General features: G+C 53.5%; 2 protein-coding genes and 4 pseudogenes across 2 annotated transcripts, besides 17 other annotated features; 2 read left to right on the forward strand and 4 right to left on the reverse strand.

Moving 5' to 3' along the window:
- Window positions 1–5,968: a sequence feature (areas not merged during assembly with more than two copies in the genome that could not be assigned to a particular haplotype).
- Window positions 409–3,198, forward strand: Tc00.1047053511349.20 (annotated as a pseudogene).
- Window positions 3,279–3,378: a sequence feature (T-rich).
- Window positions 3,751–3,771: a microsatellite.
- On the forward strand, window positions 5,113–6,201 carry Tc00.1047053511349.40 (hypothetical protein, conserved; the record flags this gene model as incomplete). The annotated part of the gene is made up of 1 exon (XM_805683.1): window positions 5,113–6,201. One exon carries the CDS (start codon window positions 5,113–5,115, stop codon window positions 6,199–6,201), a length of 1,089 nt encoding a protein of 362 aa, XP_810776.1.
- Window positions 5,969–6,774: a sequence feature (heterozygous, non-Esmeraldo-like haplotype).
- Window positions 6,775–12,378: a sequence feature (areas not merged during assembly with more than two copies in the genome that could not be assigned to a particular haplotype).
- Window positions 6,992–11,445: a mobile genetic element.
- Window positions 6,994–7,168: a mobile genetic element.
- Window positions 11,200–11,416: a mobile genetic element.
- Tc00.1047053511349.61 lies at window positions 11,429–12,379 on the reverse strand (annotated as a pseudogene).
- Window positions 12,377–12,415: a microsatellite.
- Window positions 12,379–12,669: a mobile genetic element.
- Window positions 12,379–12,669: a sequence feature (areas merged during assembly that could not be assigned to a particular haplotype. This can correspond to areas where the two haplotypes were merged or to regions with more than two copies in the genome that were merged during assembly.).
- Window positions 12,667–14,130, reverse strand: Tc00.1047053511349.80 (annotated as a pseudogene).
- Window positions 12,670–23,219: a sequence feature (areas not merged during assembly with more than two copies in the genome that could not be assigned to a particular haplotype).
- Window positions 17,350–17,382: a sequence feature (AT_rich).
- Window positions 17,413–17,477: a sequence feature (A-rich).
- Window positions 17,513–17,550: a sequence feature (A-rich).
- Window positions 17,627–17,648: a sequence feature (AT_rich).
- On the reverse strand, window positions 18,511–21,051 carry Tc00.1047053511349.100 (trans-sialidase, putative; the record flags this gene model as incomplete). Its single annotated transcript, XM_805684.1, has 1 exon — window positions 18,511–21,051. The coding sequence occupies one exon, from the start codon at window positions 21,049–21,051 to the stop codon at window positions 18,511–18,513; it is 2,541 nt and encodes an 846-aa protein (XP_810777.1).
- Window positions 18,950–18,991: a microsatellite.
- Window positions 22,285–23,219, reverse strand: Tc00.1047053511349.110 (annotated as a pseudogene; the record flags this gene model as incomplete).

Below are 23,219 nucleotides of genomic sequence, written 5' to 3' on the forward strand. Positions count from 1 at the left end.
GGCGCAGCTAAGGGCGGCCGTGCCCTTTTGCATCACGTTGGTTTATTTGTGTTTGGGCGTTGCTTGGTGTGTGCCGACGCGTGACGAACGCCTCAACCGCTGTGGCTCCTGCTTCTGGTGGTGGTAACAGTTGCTGTGTTCCCGGTGCACTGTTTTTTCTCCTTGTTCCGTGTGTCTGTGTGCGTGAGTTGTTGTTGTTTTTGTTATTGACTGCGGCGAGGATGATGGCGCCACTCACTGTGGATGCTGGCAGTGCTTACTGTTTCACCCTTTTATTGGCAGTTTTTTTCTTTACTTCTCACCCACTGACACAGTAGGAAGCTACTACCAAACGCTAATTGCTACTGTGAAATTCGAGGGCTCTGGAAGAACCAACAGCACGCACAGCGCCCACACACACATATTTGTATGCTCTCACGTGTTGCTGCAGTCAAGGCGCCCCGCACACACAACCGTCGCCGCGTGACCGGATCCAGCGGAAGGAGGAGGGAAGGAAGAGAGAGTCAACCGCAGAGGCCCAAAAAGTCCCGGCATCTCCTCCATTTTGTGCTTCTTCTACTTGTCGTCATGGTTTGCGGCGGCAGTGGAACTGTGACTGCGGATGAGGTGGAGGAGTCAGCTGAACCAAAGTTTGAGTGGAAGGGCATCACTGAGGGTGCTGGTGTAACTGTGGACTCGTTGGGCGCTCCCGGCCTTCTAAAAGTGGGGAGTGACGTGTTTGCCGTTGCCGAGGCGCAGTGCAAAGAGACGAAGGAAGGTAAAGATAACTTTTTTTCTGGCGTTGCATCCCAACTTTTTTCGACAGAAGCTACTGCTGACACACCGGTGGAAGTGCTGAATGAAGTGAAAGACACGGGTTTTGGAGAAAGCCCCTTCCACAGAGGTGAAGAAAGTAGATGTGAGCCGACCAACAACAGTTGTGGAGGGAAATGATATTTACATGCTTGCTGGAAAATACAGCCGGAAAGCTGCCACTGGTGTTCAGGAGAGAGATGCAGTTGACCGTGGATTTTTGCTGGTGAAAGGGGAAGTCGGTGGTGAAGAAAGTGGCAGTGGCAAAGGAATCCAGTCGAAGGATACCAAAAGTCTTCTGCGGACACCTTTCTGCGAGCAACACGAATTTTTAACAGGACTGGTTGGCGGCGGTGGATCGGGTGTTAAGATAAAGGACGGTACGCTTGTGTTCCCAGTGGAAGGTATAAAGAAGAAGGAGAATGAGGGGACTGAGGAGGATGAAAAAACCGTTTCGCTGATCATATACACCTTGAGTGCTGCGAGTTGGACGCTGTCTAAGTGGATGTCTGCCGATGGCTGCGGTGATCCTTCTATGGTGGAGTGGGAGAAGGGAAAACTCATGATGATGACTGCGTGTGATGATGGCCGCCACAGGGTGTACGAGTCCGGTGACAAGGGGGATTCGTGGACGGAGGCACTCGGGACACTCTCGCGCGTGTGGGGCAACAAACGGGATAAAAACGTGAAACTCGTTAGAAGCGGGTTCACCACAGCGACGATTGACGGTGTTGATAGTGATAAGAGAACTGTGATGCTCGTTACTCTGCCGGTGTATCCCGAGAAGGACAGTAAAAATGGAAAAGGGTGAACTCCATCTTTGGCTGACGGACAATGCGCACATTGTTGGCATTGGGCCGGTACCCGGTGATGATGACGTTGCCGCCAGCACCCTGCTGTACAAAAGTGGTAAAGATGGTGGTAATGAGAAGGAGTTGATTGCACTGTACGAGAAAAAGAAGGGCGATGGGAAACCATCACCCGGTATGGCCTCTGTGCTTCTGACTGAGCAGCTGAAGCGGGTGAAGGAGGTGCTGGCGACGTGGAAGGAAGTGGACGAACGTGTCTCCCAGCTGTGCCCGTCTAAAAGTGATGCGGAGCGTGCCTCAACTAGCAGTACCTGCGGCGCTGATAAGATCACGGATGGGCCGGTTGGCTTTTTGTCCGGCAAGTTCTCTGATGGCAAATGGAGGGACGAGTACTTCGGGGTGGACGCCACAGTAAGTAATAAAGAAGCGGCGGAGCAGGTGGATAGTGGCGTGAAGTTTACAAGCCGTGGCGCAGGGGCGGAGTGGCCTGTTGGCGCGCAGGGGGAGAATCAGCTGTACCACTTCGCTAACTACAACTTCACTCTTTTGGCGACGGTGTCCATTCACGAGGTGCCGGAGGGAGATACCCCCATTTCTTTGATGGGTGTGAAGATGAATGATAATGGGAAGACTGTACTCCTGGGACTGTCGTACAACAAAAAAGAAGAGAAATGGATGCTACTGTGTGGTGAGGAAAAGTCTAATGAGCTCAGCAGCCCTTGGAAGCCAGGGAAAACACACCAATTGGCCATTGTGCTGCAGAACGGCAACCAGAGCACCGCGTACGTCGATGGTGAGCGCGTGGGGAACGAAACGTGTTCACTGAAAAATATGGAATCAAACGAGATCTCGCACTTCTACATTGGATTGGGTGGAGGCGATGCAGGAAGCCAAGAAGAAGTGTCCGTGACCGTGACGAACGTCCTGCTGTACAACCGTCCGTTGAGTGCTGCGGAGGTTGGAGCCCTCAACCCAAATAAAGTCCCCATTCCACCTCCGGTAGGTGGAAGTGCGTAAGGAACATTGTTGCAATCTCCTTCTGACGGGCAACCGCCGTTGGAGCGTGAATCGTTGAATGAAAATGAGGGTGTGGGCGGTGGCAGGGCATCCGCATCAGAACCGTCCACTGTAACGACTTCCTCAGGAAAAGGGCAATCCGCAATCCAGCTGTCGTCGGGAACATCTCTCGGTGGAAGTAAAAACGTGGATGTCGCTTCTTTGTCTGTGGGTGATCCAACGATGGAAGTGGAAGCTGGAGATACGGTGCCGGGAGACAAACCACCTCAAACTTCTGCGGGCACTCCCGCCACAGCAGATGCAAACGCTCCTACCGCTGAAACCGTGGGGCATGTTGACCCCGCAGTGACAACTGGGGTGAGCGTGAGCTCCGGTGAGAGTGGGGAGACGGTGGGAGGAGAGGATGGGCAGGGAGAGGCCCATTCACGGGTCAGGGAAGTAAATGCTACGGCACTCAGCAGCAGCCTCGGAAATTTGTCGCAGGGGAATAACAGCGATGCTGGCACCGTGCGTGAGAGCGGACTGCTGCCGCTGCTTCTTCTGCTGTTGGGACTGTGGGGGCTTGCTCTGTGAGGAGTGACTGGCTGCCGCGTGGGACACTCGCGACCTCCTCCGCACAGAATTACTTCTCCCGGGAACTATTTTCTCACCTCAGATAACTTTTTTCTTTCCTTTTATTTGTTTGTGATTTTTATTTGCTTTTCAGTACTCTTTTTTATGTTTCACTTTTTTTTTTCAATTTTTCTGTTTTGTTTTTTCTCATAATCCCCCATAACTTCTCTTTTGCTTTTGGGGCAATCACTATGGACGTTTTTTTTCTTTTCTACTCTTCCCTCTTTTAATTGCTTCTTGCTGCACTCTTCCTGTGAGGGGTGCCGTGTGTTTCCCGCCCAACTGCTCCACTCGCACATACACCGACACGCTCATGACGACGGCCCTGTGCGCCACGCCTGCTGCACGCATGAGGAGGGGCCGCGACGAACGGCGCGCTGAGGGAGCCGTGACGTGTGGGCGTGCGACGAGGGCCTGTGGGGCGGAGCACACATTTCTTTCCCTCTTTTTCTTTTTTTTTTGCGGTCAGGGCTGGCAGACACTCGCAGCGCCACACAGACACAGCCACACCCTGCCGCCGTTTATTTTTATTTTTATTTTTGTGGATGGTGTTTGCTGCCACCGTGCGTGATTGGAGAGGTTGGGGCTGTACCGCATGCATCGCTGCCATCCATCTGTGCTTCTTGCTGCGCTGATGATGTCTTCCCTGTGCTTCTTTTTTTTTTTTTTGCTTCTCCAGCGCACACGCACACAGACATGACTAGTTGCACGGTGCTCTGAAAGAATTTGTTGGCGACGGCGGGACGCCTTTTTGCATTCCGCTTGGGGCCGGCTGACGCGGCTGCACGATGCCCGTCATGCGTGACGGTGTTGCCTGCTCTTGGGGTCATTTTTATCACTTTTTTTTTTTTTGCTTTGCTGTTTGCGGGCGTCGCTCGGTGCGTGCGCTGCTTGGTGTGTGCTGGCGCATGACGGACGGTGCCACAATGGCCTACTCTGGCAATGACAGTCGATGTGCTCTCGGCACACATCCACACACTCTTTATTGTCTCTCTGTGGGAGTGATTGCAGTTTGCCAGTGCTGCGAGCGTGATGGGGACCACGACGGCGTCACCCCTCGAGAATGTCCCACGATCTGTCGGTTGTGGAGGGGCGAGCCGGTTTGCCTGCAGCTCGACTGACAGAACCGCACAGTCGTTTCATTGCGGTCACTCTGACGGCATCACCCGCTGCGGTGGTGTCCTCAAGAGCCGCGGCCCCGATGAGGATGGCCTCGCAGTTATCTAGCAGCTCAGGACTTCCGGCCCTTCGCTCCTTAGGATTGCTCTTGCTGTCCGACTGGCGCAGCACCATCCCGACATGGTTCTTCTGCAGGGGTGCAGGCATCAGTGTGCCCAGCGACGAGGCTCATTGGCTGCAGTTTCTTCCACCAGACGTGCAGTGGGCGTGCCGGTGGCGTGGCCCTCTTGGTGCGCCACACCTTGCCGTGCGAGCGCCTATCGCTGCTGGAACCAACTGCGTGGAGACCACCGCCTTCCGCGTGTGCCCACCGGCCAGCCCCAGCATGTACGTGGTGAACCTCTGCAGCCTTCCCTGGAAATTGCCCACGCTACTCACTTTGCGGGCACCATTCTTCGCCTTTGTCTTGCAGCCCCTATCGCGGGCAACCCGAATTTACACCATGAGCTGCGGGACGGTCGATCACCGTCAACAACGGCAGGAGAGGACTTCACCGCCACCCCAAGCGGCATGGAGATTGAGCTATCCGACGACCCGGCACAGGCAACGCGTATCAGCGGCCGCCACGTCTTGTTTCCCGACGTGACTGCGCAACGCGTACTGCGTGTCTCCCACTGGACGTCCACCAGTTTACATGGACTTGGACCAACCTCTGGTATTGTAGACTGCAGGGACGGAGGACGGCATCCTGCGACAGGCAGGCATGCTGCCACGACGGAAAAATGCCGTCGTTGTCATGCATGAAACCGACTGGACAGCAATCACTTTTCGTCGGCGTTCATGCACGTTGCCGACCGCACGCTGGTTGCCTTGGGTGCGGACGGCCGTGCATGTGCTGCGGCAATGCCATTTGCTGTGTCACTTGTGGCCACATGGGCTACCGAGCACAGCCCGAGAATCAGTGCCGACAGGAGCGGGGCCGCTCTGTTCTGCATCGTTTCACGCTGACGGTCTGACGAGGATACGGCCGACCATCGCCTGGGCGGTGGGAAGCCACGCGTCAAGTCCCACCCTGTGCGCCTGCTCGGCGATGCGATTGATCGATTTCTCAATTTTGGTTTGCACGTCACCGCCGCTGCACAGCAGTTCGTGCCCCTTTGCTGTCGACCGTGGCTGGGCGCAGGAGCTGGGGCGCCGCAGCAGCACCATGCGGTCCTTTCTCGTTGGGTGCGTTCACAGTGCGTTGCACCACGGTATCGAGGCAACTGCTCCGTGTCCAGCCCTCACTCATCTCCACAGCCTGGAAGTGCGGCACCGCGACAGCTGCACGGCATCTCTTGGCCCACGCGCATCAAAGAAGGATACTTCTGCCCACCTGGCAGCCAATCTAGCACCGCTGCGGAGGATTGTTGGGTTCCTCGAACCCACACAGCACGAACGCCTCACATTTCTTTGGTATATTGAGGAAGAGCGTGGCGCAATCTGCTCGGAAACCATGCCTTATTCAATACATGGGAATGCAGTGACGAGTATTCCGCTGCCGAGAGATGCTGTACTTGACGGAATGCGACGCGTCTGTAGCCACATGGGGATCTTCCCGCACCACACCCACGCCCCTCATGCTGAGCAGCGAATTTTCGTCTGCGACACTGTGAGCTGCGACGGGGTGGGCGTTCTCCAGCCACGGCACGCCCAAGACGCCCCGGATGGCTCGTCGTCTCTCGCTCAGCATGCATCTGGATCCGCTGCAATGCCACTTGACTCCCCGGACAGCCGAGCTGCCTGTGGGGCATCACCGCACAGCTGCTGGCAGCCTTGCATGCTCCTGCCGAGCGGAGCGTCCTGCCACTGAGCATTGTCTCAGACAATTCCCAGCTTCCCGCCTGGCAGCAGCATCCCAATCGCCTACACGAGTTCCTGCCGCCACAGACTCCCTCTCGGCGATGGAATCACTCCGCCTTGGCTCGCTGGAGGTGCACGACGACGTCACCGAAGAGATTTGTACCGTGCCACTTTCACAGGCGGCTCGAGGTCGTACAGCTGGCCTCACATTTTCCCCATGGCACCGCGGATTCCCACGCAACGAGACAGCGGACGCGGACACCGTCATGGCACGATCCCTCCCGCAAAACTGCGCCAATGCCTAGCACGTGAACATCCTCACTCCAGTCGGACCAACGTACTGGAGGGATGCCCAGAGGACACAGGAAGGCGCTCACACCGCGTGGCAGTCCCTTGTCGGTCTGGCGAGGACTGTATTCCTGTTTCCGACCGGACATTGTGCCCCGAATGACAGCTGTGCCCACCGGCAAGATACGACCCATGCCCACTCTTTGACCGCCTTGCAAAAGCCCTGCACACCACAAGCAGCTCTGTGTCGATCGTGCCACCCATCTCTCACCAACGACACCGACCGTTGCATCGCCTATAGTGGTCGAAATTTTTGTTTCCAATTATGAATGGTGGGAATGAGAGACACTCTCTTTCAATATCTGTTTGCGTGTTCATACACTGGACACCAAACAACCCTGAATTATCCGCTGCTTGGAGGAATTTCGCGAGCTCTTGCCCACAAAGGTGCTACAGTCGGCTGATCGTTTTCAAGCGGTCGCTGCATCACACGTTGTGGCCCAAATTTTTGTATGAGCTTGTGAGAAGGATGATCTCGGGAGAGCTGGCTAACTTAATTAATGTATGTATATCCTTATAAATGAAGGCTTTCGTTATGATACTTCCTACCGTATGAATTTTAGGGGAAGAATTTCATTTTTGGGGTCATGGAACCGATAGAGGCAGTGTGTGTTTTTTTTTTTTTTTACAGACACACATGTAAGTTTAAGGAAATGGCATTTGTTCCCTACACACACTCCGAGTGGTGTGATATTGACTCCCGTCTCTGGGACATGGTGTGCCAGTGTGGCGAGACCCAGGTGCAGATGATGTTCATTAATGGTGACCAGATGTCGGACGAGACGTTACCTGTGGCCGCATCATCGACAGGCTTATGCTTGTTCCATGGACCTACCTCTAAAGCATGGCAGGATTCTACTCTTATTGGAAATATTGCGAATCTACGGGCGACTCAGATCCCTAATTTAGAGACACAAGCGCTCCTGCCCGCCATGGGGGTAGCCCGGGAGTTGGGGCACCAACAAGGGCTCATCACTGCTGAAAGGAGCGCCTGAATTTTGATTACGCTAACGCCGTCGCGGACGTGCAGAATCGGAATGATCAGCTTAACTCGCGGGTTGAGGAGGCGCATATTAACCTATCGGTAAGGGAATCCAATATCGCCGGGGCCGGCAACCAGTTCCTAGAACTACAACAGCAGTTGGAGAACACTCGCGCACAATTACGGGAGCGCGAATTCAACTTGGGAAGGCTCACGGGTCAACTCCAGGAACGGGAGGCACGCCATAATGCACAACAACCCGCGCGGGAGGCGGAGACGGCGGGGCGGGACGAGGCCCCCGCTACTCGACACGTTGCTAACGATGGCGTATCTACACTCCCGCATCAAACGGATATCTTGATGGCTGGAGGCGTGCCTAGCAGCGCGGCCCGACACAGTTCGGCGGCTTACAGACGCCCTCACGGCAATGTTGGGAGACCACATTTCCACCCTTCCACGCCGTTGCCTTCCCGCACTTCTCCCCTGGAAGCCCAATTGCCTATGGAAGAGGACCGCAGTTTCTGCGCATTTGGCGTCACCACGTGGCCCACGTGTATATGGAATGAGGGAGCTTCCGGAGTCGTTTTCGACCTCCGGTGCGCATACCAATGCTGGCAACAGGAGAAGGAGCAGGTTAAACTTGCCTTTGACAATTTGGTCGAGTGGATCGGCGTGCTGGAAGGCGGGCAGGATCCCACCGATCGCTTCATGAATTTGGGGAGGTCCCTACTGAATACATTCCGGATGCGGCTCACGATTGCATCCGATCCCGGCATCCGGCTTTCCAAACTGCGCGCCCATCTTTACACCGCTGTTCACCAGACGGACGCTTACGCGAGGGCAGCCCAGCTTCTCATCGATCGGCGAGAAACCCCACGCACTGTGCGATGCCAACGTTGTCATATCTTTGGACACGAGGCATCTACATGCAATGTGCGCCCCAGAGGGAATTACTCATAATACAGGCGCCCATCAAAAAACGGCAGTGGGGCTGCCGCACGCCGCTCATGAATGCTGACGACGGCAGCCCCATCCATTCCGCCACCTCCGGCTATTACACACGGACGTTGCACCGCACCGCCGACGCTCCACCCGATCTTTCAAATTGCCCGACGCAATCGTCGGGAAGGGCGATGGAGCTTATCCGCCAACGACGCTCGACTGTGGTACGAAGAATCGCCGACGTCTCCGCTTTGGGCCAGTTATATGAGGAGAGCGAACGAGGTCGCTCGAGAGATGTGGGCCCCGCCAAAGTGGGAGCAGAGAATGTCCCCAGCGGGGCAATTGGCAGCCTTTTGCTGCACGCACGAACTTCCGATGAACGAGGAGAGCTGCGCGGCCTTTTTGTTGGCAATATTAGATGTGGCGCCATGGACTCGACTACAGTACGCCAGGATGCTGTGGTCCATGTCGGAAATGAATCGAACCCCGTTGGAAATGATGATTCTGGGGCTACAAAAAATTGCGGCGCGATCGGAGACGAAACAGGCGCGCCCCTTGACAAAGGAAGAGATGAATCAAGTTATCCGCAGCCGGACAGATTGGAAGGAACGTGTTGTCTTACGACTTGCGTGGATAACGGTGAGTCTTTGATCCGAGGTTGCGGCCTTAACGCCCAAAAATTTTATAATGGAGGCGGACGGGACCATAATTTTGGATTGGCCCGTGGCGCCGAAGACGGCGAGGGCGGATCCCCACCGCGCCTCGCGGTCCGTGAGGATACGAGGGCAGGACGCGTTCGACACTATAAAGCTATGCAGGACACTTCAAGAAAACGAAAAGCTCACGAATATTACGGCTGCCCACGTGGGGCGAGCTCTGGCTCCTTGGAATGCCACGGCGCATTCCATAAAACGCGGTGCGTTGAGGCACGCTGCTGAAATCGTGGAGACATACAATTTGGACCCACACGTGATCTCGCAGTTGGCAAAGCACGTCAATCCGTTCGAACTTCCCCAGAATACTGTTCGATATTTGGGGAGGTACACCACAATGCTGACCCAGGTGTCGTTGCTGGTCGCATTGATGTGAAGAGAGAGACTGCGGAAGGGCAGGAACCCTGGTTGAAAGCAGAGGAGCGTTTTTCCACTATTTTTATCACCACGCTGCTACAATAACGAGACACACGACAAGGACGCGTCTGGCCACTCCACAAGAGAAACAAACCATCCCGCTACAGCGAGTCAACGTGCCCGTATTGAATCTAGAGTGGATCATGAGTCGGTTGAACCCGGCCACCTTGGAGAGTCTCATGCAAGTTTGGGGACGCGTCGGGCGGTCCCCTTTCCTCCGTCTTCCTCCGGTAAAGCGCGCGAAGGCTCACGGAGGATTCCAACCGCTGACGCGCGTTTGTTACGAAAAGCAGGAATAATCGAGGACGCTTCGTCCACAATAACAGGCGGATGGATAATACCCTTTTTCGGTTGTGGAGGAGAAACCCGCCGGTTTGCGACGACGATGGATCGCGTGGCCACGCGGCAAGAACAGCGACGACCCTTCTGAGGCGAATGTTCCTCTTTTACACATTTCCCATTATTCGCCACCTGTGATGGCTGAGGCCGCTTCCTGCCTGGATGTGAAGGCATCCTTTTTTCAAGTCTCTTTACCGCGGGAGACTCGGCATCTCTTTTGATGTCGCGTGGAGGACGGCACGCTGGTGGAGCTCACACGGCCCCCAATGGGATACAAGGCCAGCCCAGAAATTCTCCAGATTATTATTACTTCAGCAATCGCCGGGGTGACGACGGTGGTTCACTTCCTCTGGGCCGCACCTCCATTGGTGCGCATCGACGTTTGGATCGGTAATATACGCATTGCAGGGTCGAAAAGCGATGCGACATTGTGGGAAGCCCAAGTGCTTCGTAATCCGGACAGTTGTCACGCATCCATGCGGGAGGATCGCGAATCGGGCGCTACGCATTACACCTTTCTGTGGGTGCTGTTTGATCACACTCCGGACGGTATCTCTGAGTGAGAATTTGTCCGCTCTGTGCGCGCCATGTCGGCGCTTAATTCTTTAACCATCGCGGAATGGAGGTTACGGCGTCACGCTTTTTGTACGCGGCTGCCATTTTGGGCACGCGTTTATATGACTACTACTTTTTTATCAAGGCAGTGCGACGACGATTATCCGCACTTAACCAAGGGATTGTGCAGGAGACATCCCCGGCGAACCTTCCGCCGGCAGCGGTTGGTTTTGGGCGAGAGATTGCGACACATCATCGAGAATATAATCGTAGGCGAATCATCAAGCCCTCTGAAAAGGCATCGGCCGCCATCATCACGGATGCATCGCTCCATGGATGGTGAGCCGTTTTTATTCCAGACTCCGGCGACGTTAAAATTGCCGGAGGAAAATGGAAGAGGAAGCCTTTTCTTATCATGCAGGCCGAGGCGCGCGCGGTACGCTTAGCCTTATCGGCCTTTTCCGCCATCTTGCCACCCACCATGGACATTTGGGTGAACAACACTTTGCTGCAAGGAGCGGCGAATAAAGGCAGCTCGAAATCGCATGCGTTGACTTGGGAGCTGCAACGGACATATGAATTTTTGGACTCTTGCGGAATAAAGGCATTCTTTGCATACGTACGGTCAGCAGAAAACCCCGCAGACGGCATATCACGCGGTCGTGTGTTTACACTTCAGGACTTGGCGAGGGGGTGGAACTTGCGAAGGGGAGCGGCGGGGTCTTGTGGCTGGAGGACCCCAAAATTTGCCAGTTCGTAAGTAATTATGTTCTGAGGACAAAAGACCACGTGAGTGGCCCACAGAATATATATATTAAGAAAAACATTGAGGCAACTAACTGCCTCTGCATTAATCCCCTCTTTTTTCCCTATCTTGTTTGGTTTCCATAGATTATTTCAGGATCCGGCCAGCTGCCCAGAAGATTATTCCCTGTTAAATTTCACGACAAACGCAATGCGCTAATTTCCCCAATTATTTCCTCAGCTTTCTGCCCTATCCCTTTTCTACAAGATTATTTTATTCTCATTTCTCGGATTTTAATTACAAATTCAGGTGTTAACGAAAACTGGTATTGGTGTACCTTTCCGTTCCAGAACGCCACAATCCCCTTTTTTCCCTCCTCGCTCACATTATTGGAATTGTCGGCATCACATCTCTGCCAGCCATTCATCGGCATGTTGTCTGCCTGCTGCACATAAATAATCTCCCACGACATGTCTTGGGATGATTCCTCCCAACCATTAAAATATGCCGCCAGGCACTCAGTGAACTGCCGCACAGTGCTGGCGGTGGTGTGGTGCCCACCCGCCGTAGCCATCCGCAGCCCAAACACCGTCATTGGATTGGACTCCGAGAAAAAAAGGCGTCCACCAGCGGAAAGTTTGTGGCCCACGGTTTGTACAGCACCCCGTACTTTATTTTACGGATCGTTTTTTTCATATTCACTTGGCAGCAAACCCTCATCTCCCTTGGGATGCAATTCAGGGGCCAACTTCAAAACGCAGGGCTTTGCTTGACGTCCTGTTGGCGGCTCAAACTCCGTGAGTTTCGTCGCCATTACCTTTACAAAGGCACTCTCCGTGAACGATTTCAAAGCAAACCATCCAAAAAATATTGGCAAAATATTGTCCTTCGACGCCAACATCAGCCTCAAAAAGCCATTTTATTTTGTTGCACTTGGGAAGCGTTCCAATGCCCGTTCCTCGAGGTAAGCAGATATCGGTGCATTGAAAAGGATCACACCGCCTGCGTATATTTCCCGAACAACCTTCACAAGCTTGTGGGACGGATCCTCAGAATACCATGGCGACTCACCTCCCCGTGAAAAGTACTCTTTCACAGTTACCTCGTTGATCGATTGCAGTGCAAACTTCACCGCTCCACAGCGTTTTTTTTTTTTTTTTTTTTTTTGTTTTTTTTTTTTTTTCTGCTCTTACCAGTCGTAGTAACTACACCTCAATTGTGCAGCTCTGGTAAGCGTACGAAGGAATTCAGTAGCAAGGATAACCTTACTCCGCGGGCAGCCATTATAGAATGGCTCCAACATCTGCCCTTCCGGCCCGTAAAACTAAGTAACAACTACTCATCGGGTTTGAAGCATGAACAGCAGGCGCTTAGCTTCCTCTCTAGCAAAGAGTACTAGACCCTGGCACCACGTTGAGGTGGCCGGCTGAGCCAGGGGCTCCACAGCGTTCATTAAACGCCTCCTCATCAAAGACGTGACGTGGAATCGGTCCCAAAAGATACATGTGTTTTTTGACCTCTTTCCAGTATTCTGCTTGTTTCTCTTTAGTCTCATTACGCGTTATCCATGCACACATCGCCTTCACATCCATCTCGTCGGGGCAATTCACGATGATTCGCGCGGCTTGTGGTTGCTTCGCCCACCCATCACAGTTGGTTACCTTTGGCAATGACACCGCAATCATGCCCCATCCAGAAGTAGGCGCAAAATGTCTCGGTGGCGGCGTTCCCTTCTTTGCCACATCGTAGATAATATACACATTCCTCCCATGCCCCCTCAAACTTCTCAACTCAGAGATGCATATGTCCTCATCGCCGTATCTTGTTACCGCTCTGGATGGTCTTGTCAGACACGTACGCATCTCCTCCACCAAAACAGTGGACTACCACTTGGATTTTCTCGACATCGTCGTGCAGCAGCTGGTAGAGGAGGTGCGAACCGGCAGCCACCGATTTCCCTATCCCGGGCGTCCCAATCAACACACGCCGCTTGGGCGTAAAGTCGGTCCCACCGTGAGGGCTGAGCCACGCGGTTAGATCGCCCTTGACGATCTGCCACACTCGATCCACCTCACAGTTTACAAAAACGTCCTTAGGAAGATCCTGTATCGTATTCCACGAGTACGGCCATCCCTTCTCCGAGGTGAGCACCATCAACACGGGAGGTGCCGCACCGAATTGCTGCACAGCGTCATTCTTTTCGATAGCGTCGTCAGCTTTCTTGTACGTCCATGACTGTTCTGGCTTCCCCTCATGCACCCCCATTCCCGTCCCCGTTTTCTTTCGCTCCACGCCCTCCGGAACTTCCACCGCATGGCTCCACCTCGCATTGTGCACAGACTCGTACACTCCCTCCAGTTTCTCCGGTGCGCTCGTCGTCGTTGGGTTCCTCGCCTCCTCGGCAGCTGCATCCAAGAAATGTTTGGTGGAGTTATGAACAGCTGCTTTTACCTCCGCAGCAGCTAATGACCGCCCCGGTGGATTGTTGACACCCTTATCGCAAAGCTTGCGTATATCCTCATCGAAGATCGCTTCACCCTTTACAGCTCGCTTCATACTCAAATAATGACCTGGTGCCTGTATTTCGTTCAACGCTCCTTTATCACGGATATACTTCGTGGGGTCCTTGAAAAACTCCTCCAGCAAGACATCCCGATTGGTGTCCACAATGCCCCTGCCGCCCAGTTTCACCGCAAGAACGTCGTTCAGCTTCATTTCATTGACGCGAACTCTTCCTTTAAACAGTACCTCTTCGATATTAGTGGAAATGGTAAATTTCATTTCTTGCGTTCGTCTTAGCCTTTCCTCTGCCTCCCGCCTCGCTTCTGTCAGTACCTGCGTGAGTACTCCGTTTGGTTTTCCCCTTGCAAGAGGAGTGATCGTATCCTTTTCGTTCATAGTCCCTACGTTGCCCGAGAGAGAACACACCTTCGTGAAGTGGCTTAGTAATGGCCTCCAGCGCTTGGTACGTAGTTAAGTTAAGAATTTCTTCAGGAAGCCGCTGGTCTTGTACGTAATCATCCGGCTCCTGAACAAACATCTCCATCGTTACATTGCATTCTTTCATCAACGGCCGCCCTGCCGCCAACACAATTCCAAAGGAAATCACTCAGCATCATGTTGGTGCTGCTCATGGTCCACTGCGGCCACACTTTACTCCCCGCCACATGTCGAGCCGCAGCGTCGGAACCATCACAAGAGCCACGGCGAGGTGCCATCACAACACCCGTGCGGTGAAGCATCCCACTCGCACCGCCCAACTGCGGCCAGCAGGCGCCGCGGGCTCCAAAGGACACTCGCGGCTGTTTCGTCCCGCAGTCCCAATGGCGTTGGGCGTGGCACTCGCACGGCGGGGCGGTCGGTGCGCCATGCAGCCGCACTGCAACGCCTGTCGGTGAAGCAGCCGGGGCCCACCGACCCGCAGCAACGCGACGTCTAATCGGCCCCAACACCGCCACATTAACGCCCTGCATATTTTATGATTCACGTTGTCTGTCCGTTTGCCCCATTACCAACACAAAAAATAAGTGCACACCTTCACAAAAGGGAAGGAACAACGAATAAAAAGGAGGCACGATCCCACCGTCCCGCCGCGGGCCAACACTCTCGTCCACCCACCACCATTGCCGCACAGGGGACCGCAGTCACATCGCAGAGTCAACACCACAATGTGCACCGCACCATCGTGCAGTGAACAATGGGCGAGACGCGGCCATACATCGCCCCGCTCCATTTTACCGCCCCTCAGGTTTTGCGTGCCCACACAAAGTAGCAAACAGAATCAGAGTGCACACAAACCCAATCAACCCCCTCACTCGATGAAGCGCATTACTTCGCATGGAGTGACAGTTAAGGACAAAACCAGCAGTAGCAGGCTGCATGGAATTTCCCTGCCAACCCTGCAAAGAGACAAAACAACTCTGCGGAGTCAAAGTGGCGGCCCCTCGGTGTTGCCCGCAGTCCACATGGCAGGAAAAATTCCACGCACGCATAGTTCCAAATCCCTCGCTGTTTGAGTGCCCAACAGAACAGGTAAAAAAAATACCTGCGCGCAAGACGGAATCAAATACGTGAAAAAGTCGGCCTGCTTTCTCCGATGGCGTTGGCGAGCAGTCCACACAATCCAATCAAGGTGGCACGCCGGACAGAATGGCGTCCGTCAATCAATAAAAAAATGCGACACTGAAAGGGAGCAGAGAAAAGATGGCGCATGCGATTGCCAGTGACAACTGTGAGCAAACCGCCAGCACCAACTGAGGTGCCGAGGAGCACGTTTGTGTAGAACTGGACGTCAGGCAGAGAAGATAAATAAAACAAAAGGGCAGCAAACCCTCTCGTTCAATGTCTCCTGACCGCGACACCAGAATCAAAATATCATGGACGATAAGAGCGGTAACTCCTTCTCCAAAACATCTTGTCAAGAAGCCGCAGGACCTCAGGAAGGGAAGAAGGCAGCGGCGGCAGCCACAGCGGGGGAGGCAATAAAACGGCTGGCAGGCACCTTCATGTCGACGCGCACACCACATCCGAGTGGGCTGGGAGCACTGATCGAACCGCTCGGAAACACACGCATCAAATCCGCAAAACAAAGTCGCGTTGAATCGACAATAACTCCGCGCCCAAAACAAATTTAAAAAGTGGCGTTTTTCAAGGGGGAATCCGCTTTTCCGACGACGGCACGGACGCCTCGCAGAAATTTCTTGCAAATCTCCCTTCGCAGGTCCGCAAAAAAAACGCGGCGTAATAAAAAGAAAGGCGCAAAGACGCAAGAAAAAATAATCCTCCCAACCGACCAGGTGGCAGGCCGCCCTCGCGCAATTAAAAAAAAACACAACTTCACTCCGGTCTTGTCGTGGTGGTCGTCTCGCAACTATTTTTTTCCTTCTCGTCGCAGTGCACATCCCCCTCCCACAAATCATTTGTTCGGGCCATGTTCCTGCGGCCAAACATCGCGCTGCTGCATCCCGCGGCACAGTCCTCGGCACAGAAGTGATGGGAGGAAGAGGGACCGCAGGAGGTGCGAGCAAATCCAAATTCGGTGGCGGTCGCTGCAGCGAAGATTGACGTCCCACGCGGTGTCCCTTTTCTAGGTCCGGTCCTCACCGTGCCATGCTCTCAGCGTGCGGTGCGCCGGCCGCGCCGAACATCCACACGTGCTTGCGTCTCACCGTCGCTCCCAGCCCCGTTCGTTGGCTACATCAGGGATGCCGCCATCCAGAGACGGGCATAAGGACGTTGCATCCAACAAAACCTTCAGAGGCACCCGGTGGGCCAACGACGACCGTCACTGCGGGGTGTGTAGCCCTTCCGCCGCTCACCTCAAATTGCACTTCTACGCCTCCTCGAGCAGCAGCAGCAGCAGCATAAATACACCGGTCCACTAGGGGCCGTCACCAGCCATTGCAGGAAGACCACTGTGCCTCAGTGCTATGAAACCCGAATTGCATTGACGGGCCACTTCGGAAAATCCTGTCGCATCCTCCCCCAATTATGCGGAAACACATCCGTCGTGCATGTGTCCACCGCAGCCAAATGAATCTGGTCCAAGTACCCTCCAAATCAAATTCCCCTTTCCTCAAGCCATTCCTTCATTCCATACGCCCTGACCCTCATCCGCACGTGCTCACTCACACAAACCGCCATAGACAGATGGTGGCCGCCCAACGCCCCGGAAAAACATGCCCAGCACGCACGCGCATAACAAATGACATGCGCAAACGCACGGCACAACGGCGGAGAAGCGCACACCAAAAGGATGCGGCCCTCCACAGCAGTCGCAGCCCACCGCGCGCATCACACCCGCAGGAAGAGTGACTCGCGGTGCGCGCTCCCTCTCTCCCCCTTCCCTTCATGCCCACGGAGGAAGCAGCAGCCACCCGCAACCGCCAGCAACCGCTACAAAAGAAGCATCCAAATCCACTGCAATGTGCATTCTGTGCGTGCATGTGGTTGTGTGTGCCTGCAGAAGCACGAGGCAAAGAAGTAAAAACAGGAGCAGAGCATGTGAAGGGACGCACAAACAAAAAAAACTGTACAGCAGAAGCGCATGGCAGAAATAGAGAGAAAAAGGCTGCTCAAGCTCATGATATTGCGCCGCAGAAAAAGCAGCGGCTATTCATAAAAAATTTATTAAAAACTAAAAAAAAAATTCATCTTCACCCTTCCACACCCCACACTTTGAAAAAAAAAAAAAAAAAGTTGAAAATAAGAAAGAAAAAAGAAAAAAAAGAAAAAGGAAAAAAGAATTTGAAAAAAGTCGTCCTCTATTACGGCTACACACAAATAATAATAAAGGAAAAATAAAAATGAAAATGAAAAGCCACACAAAAAAAGAAAAAAAAATTTCACCTGGTTACCGTGTGCGCCCACCAAACTGCTTATATATTTTGCCCGCAAATTAAAAATTAAATATTTAAGTGTCTTTCAACCGTCTGACCCTCCATGTGTCCGCACATCGTTTATATTTCATGAGGTCATCTGCGTGTTGCTGCTCCCCTCAGCCCTTTCATCGGCACGTGAGTGCGGCCCGCAGAGCACAGTCACTCGTGTGTGGGGAAATGAGAGAAGCACGCAGAAATGACGGGAGTCGCGTCACTCCATCGGGAGAGTGAGCGCAGCAAAAAAAAGAAAAATCATCAGAGGGGAGAGAAATGCTCACGAGGCCGACACCGAAAGGTGTGCCAGCGCAAAAAAACACACACGCAGTGAGAAAGTCAAAGACAGCAAGCAAAATTACTTCTTTTAAAGCGGCAGGGTGTGGCTGTGTGTGTGGCGCTGCGGGTGTCTGCCCGCCCTCGCCGCAAAAAAAAAAAAAACAAGAGGGAAAGAAATGTGTGCTCCGCCCCACAGGCACTCGTCGCGGCCCCTCCTCATGTGTGCATCAGTCGAGGCGCACAGGGCCGTCGTCATGAGCGTGTCGGTGGGTGTGCGAGTGGAGCAGTTGGGCGGGAAACACACGGCACCCCTCACAGGAAGAGTGCAGCAAGAAAAAATTAAAAGAGGGAAGAGTAGAAAAGAAAAAAAGTCCATAGTGATTGCCCCAAAAGCAAAAAATAGAGGGGATGGGGGATGAAAAATAAAAATTCAAAATTTAAACAAATTAAACCATTAAAAATGAAAAAAAGAACGTTCATAGTGGTTGCCCCAAGGCAACAAGCAAAAAAGGGGGAGAGAAAAAGAAAAAACACAAAAAACAGAATTGCGGAGATTAATTCATTACCGGATGTGCGTCGGTGTGGGGGGAGGGCGCAAGTGTCCCACACTGAGGCCGCACACTCCTCACGCAGTCGCAAAGCCCCACAGTCCCAGCAGAAGCAGCAGCGGCAGCAGTTCCCTCCCGTACGCGGAACCAGCATCACCATTTGCCCCACCATCACCCTTTTCTCGTGCCGTCCCTTCATTCCCAGCAGAAGTCAAGCGTCCCGCTGGCGCATGTTGGGTATTGGCGGTTCTCCCCACAGTTGTCCTCCCCGGTGCTGCTGGTACTTCCCGTGGGCCAGGCACCGCAGGTGCAGCAGGTGCAGCAGGCGCGACAGGTTTAGGAGCAATTTTCACTTGTGGTTCTGGAGCTCTCGTCGGAACGGGGATCCTGTCCTTGATTGCACTCATCTCAGTGGAATTCAGTGGGCGGTTGTAAAGAAAGACGTTTGTCACCGTCACACGAGGTTTTTTGCCGATCTCCTTCGGACTGGACTCATCAGGACTGGACTCCTCCACCTCATCCTCATCCTCATCCTCATCACCATCACCATCATCATCAAAGTCGCACGCGCCAAAGCAAAACCCAAAAAGCTCAAGTGGTGTCTCACCTTTTAACGGCGCTTCTTCCTCCCTCAGCGACTCACCATCAATGTACACAGAGACCTTGTTGCCTTGCAGCATGAGTGCCACTTGGTGTTCTTTCTTCGGCTCCCAAGGCCTGCTTTCCGTTGTTAGTTTTGTCTTGCCTTTGGGCATCGTCTCCCACTTGTTATCCGCGGTGTACGAAAGTCTCATGATATACCGGGTCTCAGTGTTCGCCAACAGCGCAGTCAGGAGAGGAGCGTTCTCACTCGGAGCCTCTTCGATGGTCACCGACGCCACAAGTGTGAAGTTGTGGCTCAAAAACACATGACGCACATTACCATCCGGAATGTTCACAGGCCACATTACCCCGGAGTCAGGCTCCGTCAACTGAAACCCATCTTTGACCTTCGTGGCGTTCGTTACCGTTGCATTCAGGCAAAGGTACTCGTCGTTCCACGCTTCGTCACTGGCCGATGCGTTTGAAAAAACTGCCACCAGACCCGCCGTGGGTATAGAAAAGCTGGAGAAGAAAACGTCCTTTTGCGACCAAGTGCTGAGGACGGACTCGATTTCCTTCAGTTCCTCCGTCAGGCGGGAGAGTGAAATGGCACTGTGTTCACCACTGCCCCTCCGTTGTAAAAGATGCAACTTGCCATCCGAGTACAGCAGGTTGCTGGCAAGCTCCTCCTTCCCAGGATTGTCCTTGCCAACCGGTCCAACAAAAAACGAGCGGTTGTTGTCCGTCACCCAAAGGTAGAGCGCACTGGTCCTTTCCGTTTCCCCCTCCATGGCGTACCCTCTCTGTGTGTACAGCATGACCTTCCTTTTCCCAATGGTCGCGGTGATGAGGGCATCCACATGCAAGCCTCCTTCCGAATAGTCTTCCGATTGTGAGTTGGCCCACACGCCTGGAAGCGTCCCCAGAGCCTCCGTCCACGTTGTCCCCATGTCACGCGACTCGTACACCCTCTGGCCGTTCTCGCAATCAACAATCATGAGAAGTGATCCCTCCCACTCGGTGATGCGGGGGTCAGTGCAGTTCGCAGGTGAAATGTCCTCAGAGAGCGACCAGGTACTGCCGTTGTCCTTCGAGTAAATAATCATGGGGAAAACGCCATCATTTTCTTTATTCACCGCCATCAGAGAAAACACAATGGCGCCATCCTCCATCAGAACACCTGAGCCACCAGAAGCAACAAACCCCGTCCATTCACCCTTGCGAGAAGCAGAAGAGATCAGATTCGGAAGTGGTTTGGGGTCGCCCCATTTGATCCATCCACTTGGCTCGCCGCCCGTGGGCTTCGTGACCTCACCCACAACCAGTTTTAGTTCCAAGCTGCCCTCTTTCCAATCCCCATCTAAATAGGACAAATCAGTGCTTCCCACAAGAAGAAACACCTTATTGCCCTTCATGGTTGTTGTGGGGTGGCGCACAACATCCAAACTCCCCTCTCCCTCCGCCTTACCAAGCACAGTGTGTGCACTCCATGTTCCTTTACCGACCTCACCAACAAGAGTGGACCAATCCCACGCAGATTCAATGTACCCCGCAACAACATCAGAAAACGGCTTAGTTGATTCGTTATGGGGGGGTTTGGCATTTATGTGACCTTCGGCAAAAGCAGCAATTACTCCACCAGCACTGACGAGAGAAGGTGAAACAAATGAATCCCTCCGACTTGAGCCAGTCCCCTTCTTCGGCAGCACCTGCGTCGTCTGCGGCACAAATAGATCGACCCGTTGCAGCCCCTCAACACCCCCTGAAGCACTCCCCTCTGCACTAATGACACCCGTCAATGTCGACCCAGAAGGAGTTGAAGCATCAGCATTACTTCCCACCTGAGCGGTCGCAGCTCCACCACAACACATCAACACGACAAGTAGGAGCAGCACCGTGGAATTAAACACACGCCGGGACATGTTGGGCCTCTGCTGCTCACTCTCTCCTCCCTCCCTCCTCCTTCCGCTGGATCCGGTCACGCGGCGACGGTTGTGTGTGCGGGGTGCCTTCACTGCAGCAACACGTGAGAGCATACAAATATGTGTGTGCGGTGTGTGTGCTGTTGGTCCTTTCAGTGCCTTCGAATTGCACGGTAGCGATTAGCGCTTGTTTGCTTTCTTTCCTAGCGTGTGTATGTGTTCAAGAAGTGGAGAGTACAGCAGCAACAGCGGCAATACATCAGACACGTCAGTGGAGAGCAGAGCAGAGCACCCACGCAGAGAGCGGGGCACGAGACAATCCGGAAGGGACGGCACGGAGGACCATCGCCAACAGAAAAGAGCAGCAACACGGCAAGTCACGGCGGGCCGTCGGTGTGTGCGGGCCAGCCCTCACGCGGTGCAACACGCCCCACCCAACAGGGAATGACAGACAGACAGGCGGAGGGAGATGAATGGATGCCGTCAAGAGGCACTCACAATCAACAAGGCCCGTGAGCATGCGGCCACTCCACGCAGGAACACAAGAGAAAATGGTGAGAGGGGAAAAAGCAAGAAGCAGCACAAACACACAAAAGAAACAAACACCAGGCGGAAAAAGCACCGCCAAGGCCCTCACCCTGGCCAGCAACTCCACACCAGCCCTCACACACACACACACGCAATCGCGGTGCCGTCAGTCCGCGGGCGAGAGGATTCGGCCCTCCACACAACAAACGCACACACCGCCAGCAGTCAACCACCAATGGACAAGAACGAGAAGCGACACACCGCCACCGCGCCTCCAGTTCAATCCCACGGCCAACGGGATACGGCCACAGCCCGCTGCCGGCACACAACGCACACGGAGCGAGCAACCACCCAAGGAGCCACACGCGGAAACGGATCCCCATCCAGCCATGACACGGAGCCTCACTCCATGCGGTCACACGGAGTGCACTGTTTCCTCAATAGAAATTATTCGTCGTCCATCCCGCTAAGATGCTTCCGTTAGTGATGGGCCTTCGAACACAATAGAAGAAAATGGACAATGTAGTAATACTGCAATACTTCCAGCCACAATCATCCTCCAACTAAAGTGCAATTCTCCAATTATGCCTCGTATGCACACACAATTAGCATACCATATGAAAATCACCCAATGTTTTTCACCAGAAGCCAAACAACCCCTTTCCCTCCCTAATTTATTCTGTCACTTTTGTGTTCGATAGCGTTGGACATTTTGGCATTTGTGTGCGGTGCTGCCGCATGGGGCTGGTGCACCCGCACCGCATGCTCAGACACAAGCATCCAAAAATACATAAATCCCACAATATTTTTTACCACAAATCAAAATGACTCTTTCACTTTCAATTTCCTAATCTATTTTCCTATTATTATTGTTTTTGCACACTTCGGAGAGCCTCTTCTCTTCTAAAGTCTCTGTACGATATTGACACTTGGTACTGGCGCACCTCTTCCTTCCAGAACACCGAATCTCACGGCTCTCGTCGCTCACATTGTCGGAATTGTCGACATCACATCTCCACCAGCCATTCATCGGCATGTTGTCTGCCTGCTGCACATAAATAATCTCCCACGACATGTCTCGGGATGATTCCTCCCAACCACTAAAATATGCCGCCAGGCACTCAGTGAACTGCCGCACAGTGCTGGCGGTGGTGTGGTGCCCACCCGCCGTAGTCATCCGCAGCCCAAACACCGTCATTGGATTGGACACCGAGAAAAAAAGGCGTCCACCAGCGGAAAGTTTGTGGCCCACGGTTTGTACAGCACCCCGTACTTTATTTTACGGATCGTTTTTTCATATTCACTCGGCAGCAAACCCTCATCTCCCTTGGGATGCAATTCAGGGGCCAACTTCAAAACGCAGGGCTTTGCTTGACGTCCTGTTGGCGGCTCAAACTCCGTGAGTTTCGTCGCCATTACCTTTACAAAGGCACTCTCCGTGAACGATTTCAAAGCAAACCATCCAAAAAATATTGGCAAAATATTGTCCTTCGACGCCAACATCAGCCTCAAAAAGCCATTTTATTCTGTTGCACTTGGGAAGCGTTCCAATGTCCGTTCCTCGAGGTAAGCAGATATCGGTGCATTGAAAAGGATCACACCGCCTGCGTATATTTCCCGAACAACTTTCACAAGCTTGTGGGACGGATCCTCAGAATACCATGGCGACTCACCTCCCCGTGAAAAGTGCTCTTTCACAGTTACCTCGTTGATCGATTGCAGTGCAAACTTCACCGCTCCACAGCGTCATAAAC

The sequence above is a fragment of the Trypanosoma cruzi genome, genomic scaffold (assembly GCF_000209065.1).
Source record: "Trypanosoma cruzi strain CL Brener 1047053517099 genomic scaffold, whole genome shotgun sequence".
Lineage (NCBI taxonomy): Eukaryota > Euglenozoa > Kinetoplastea > Trypanosomatida > Trypanosomatidae > Trypanosoma > Trypanosoma cruzi.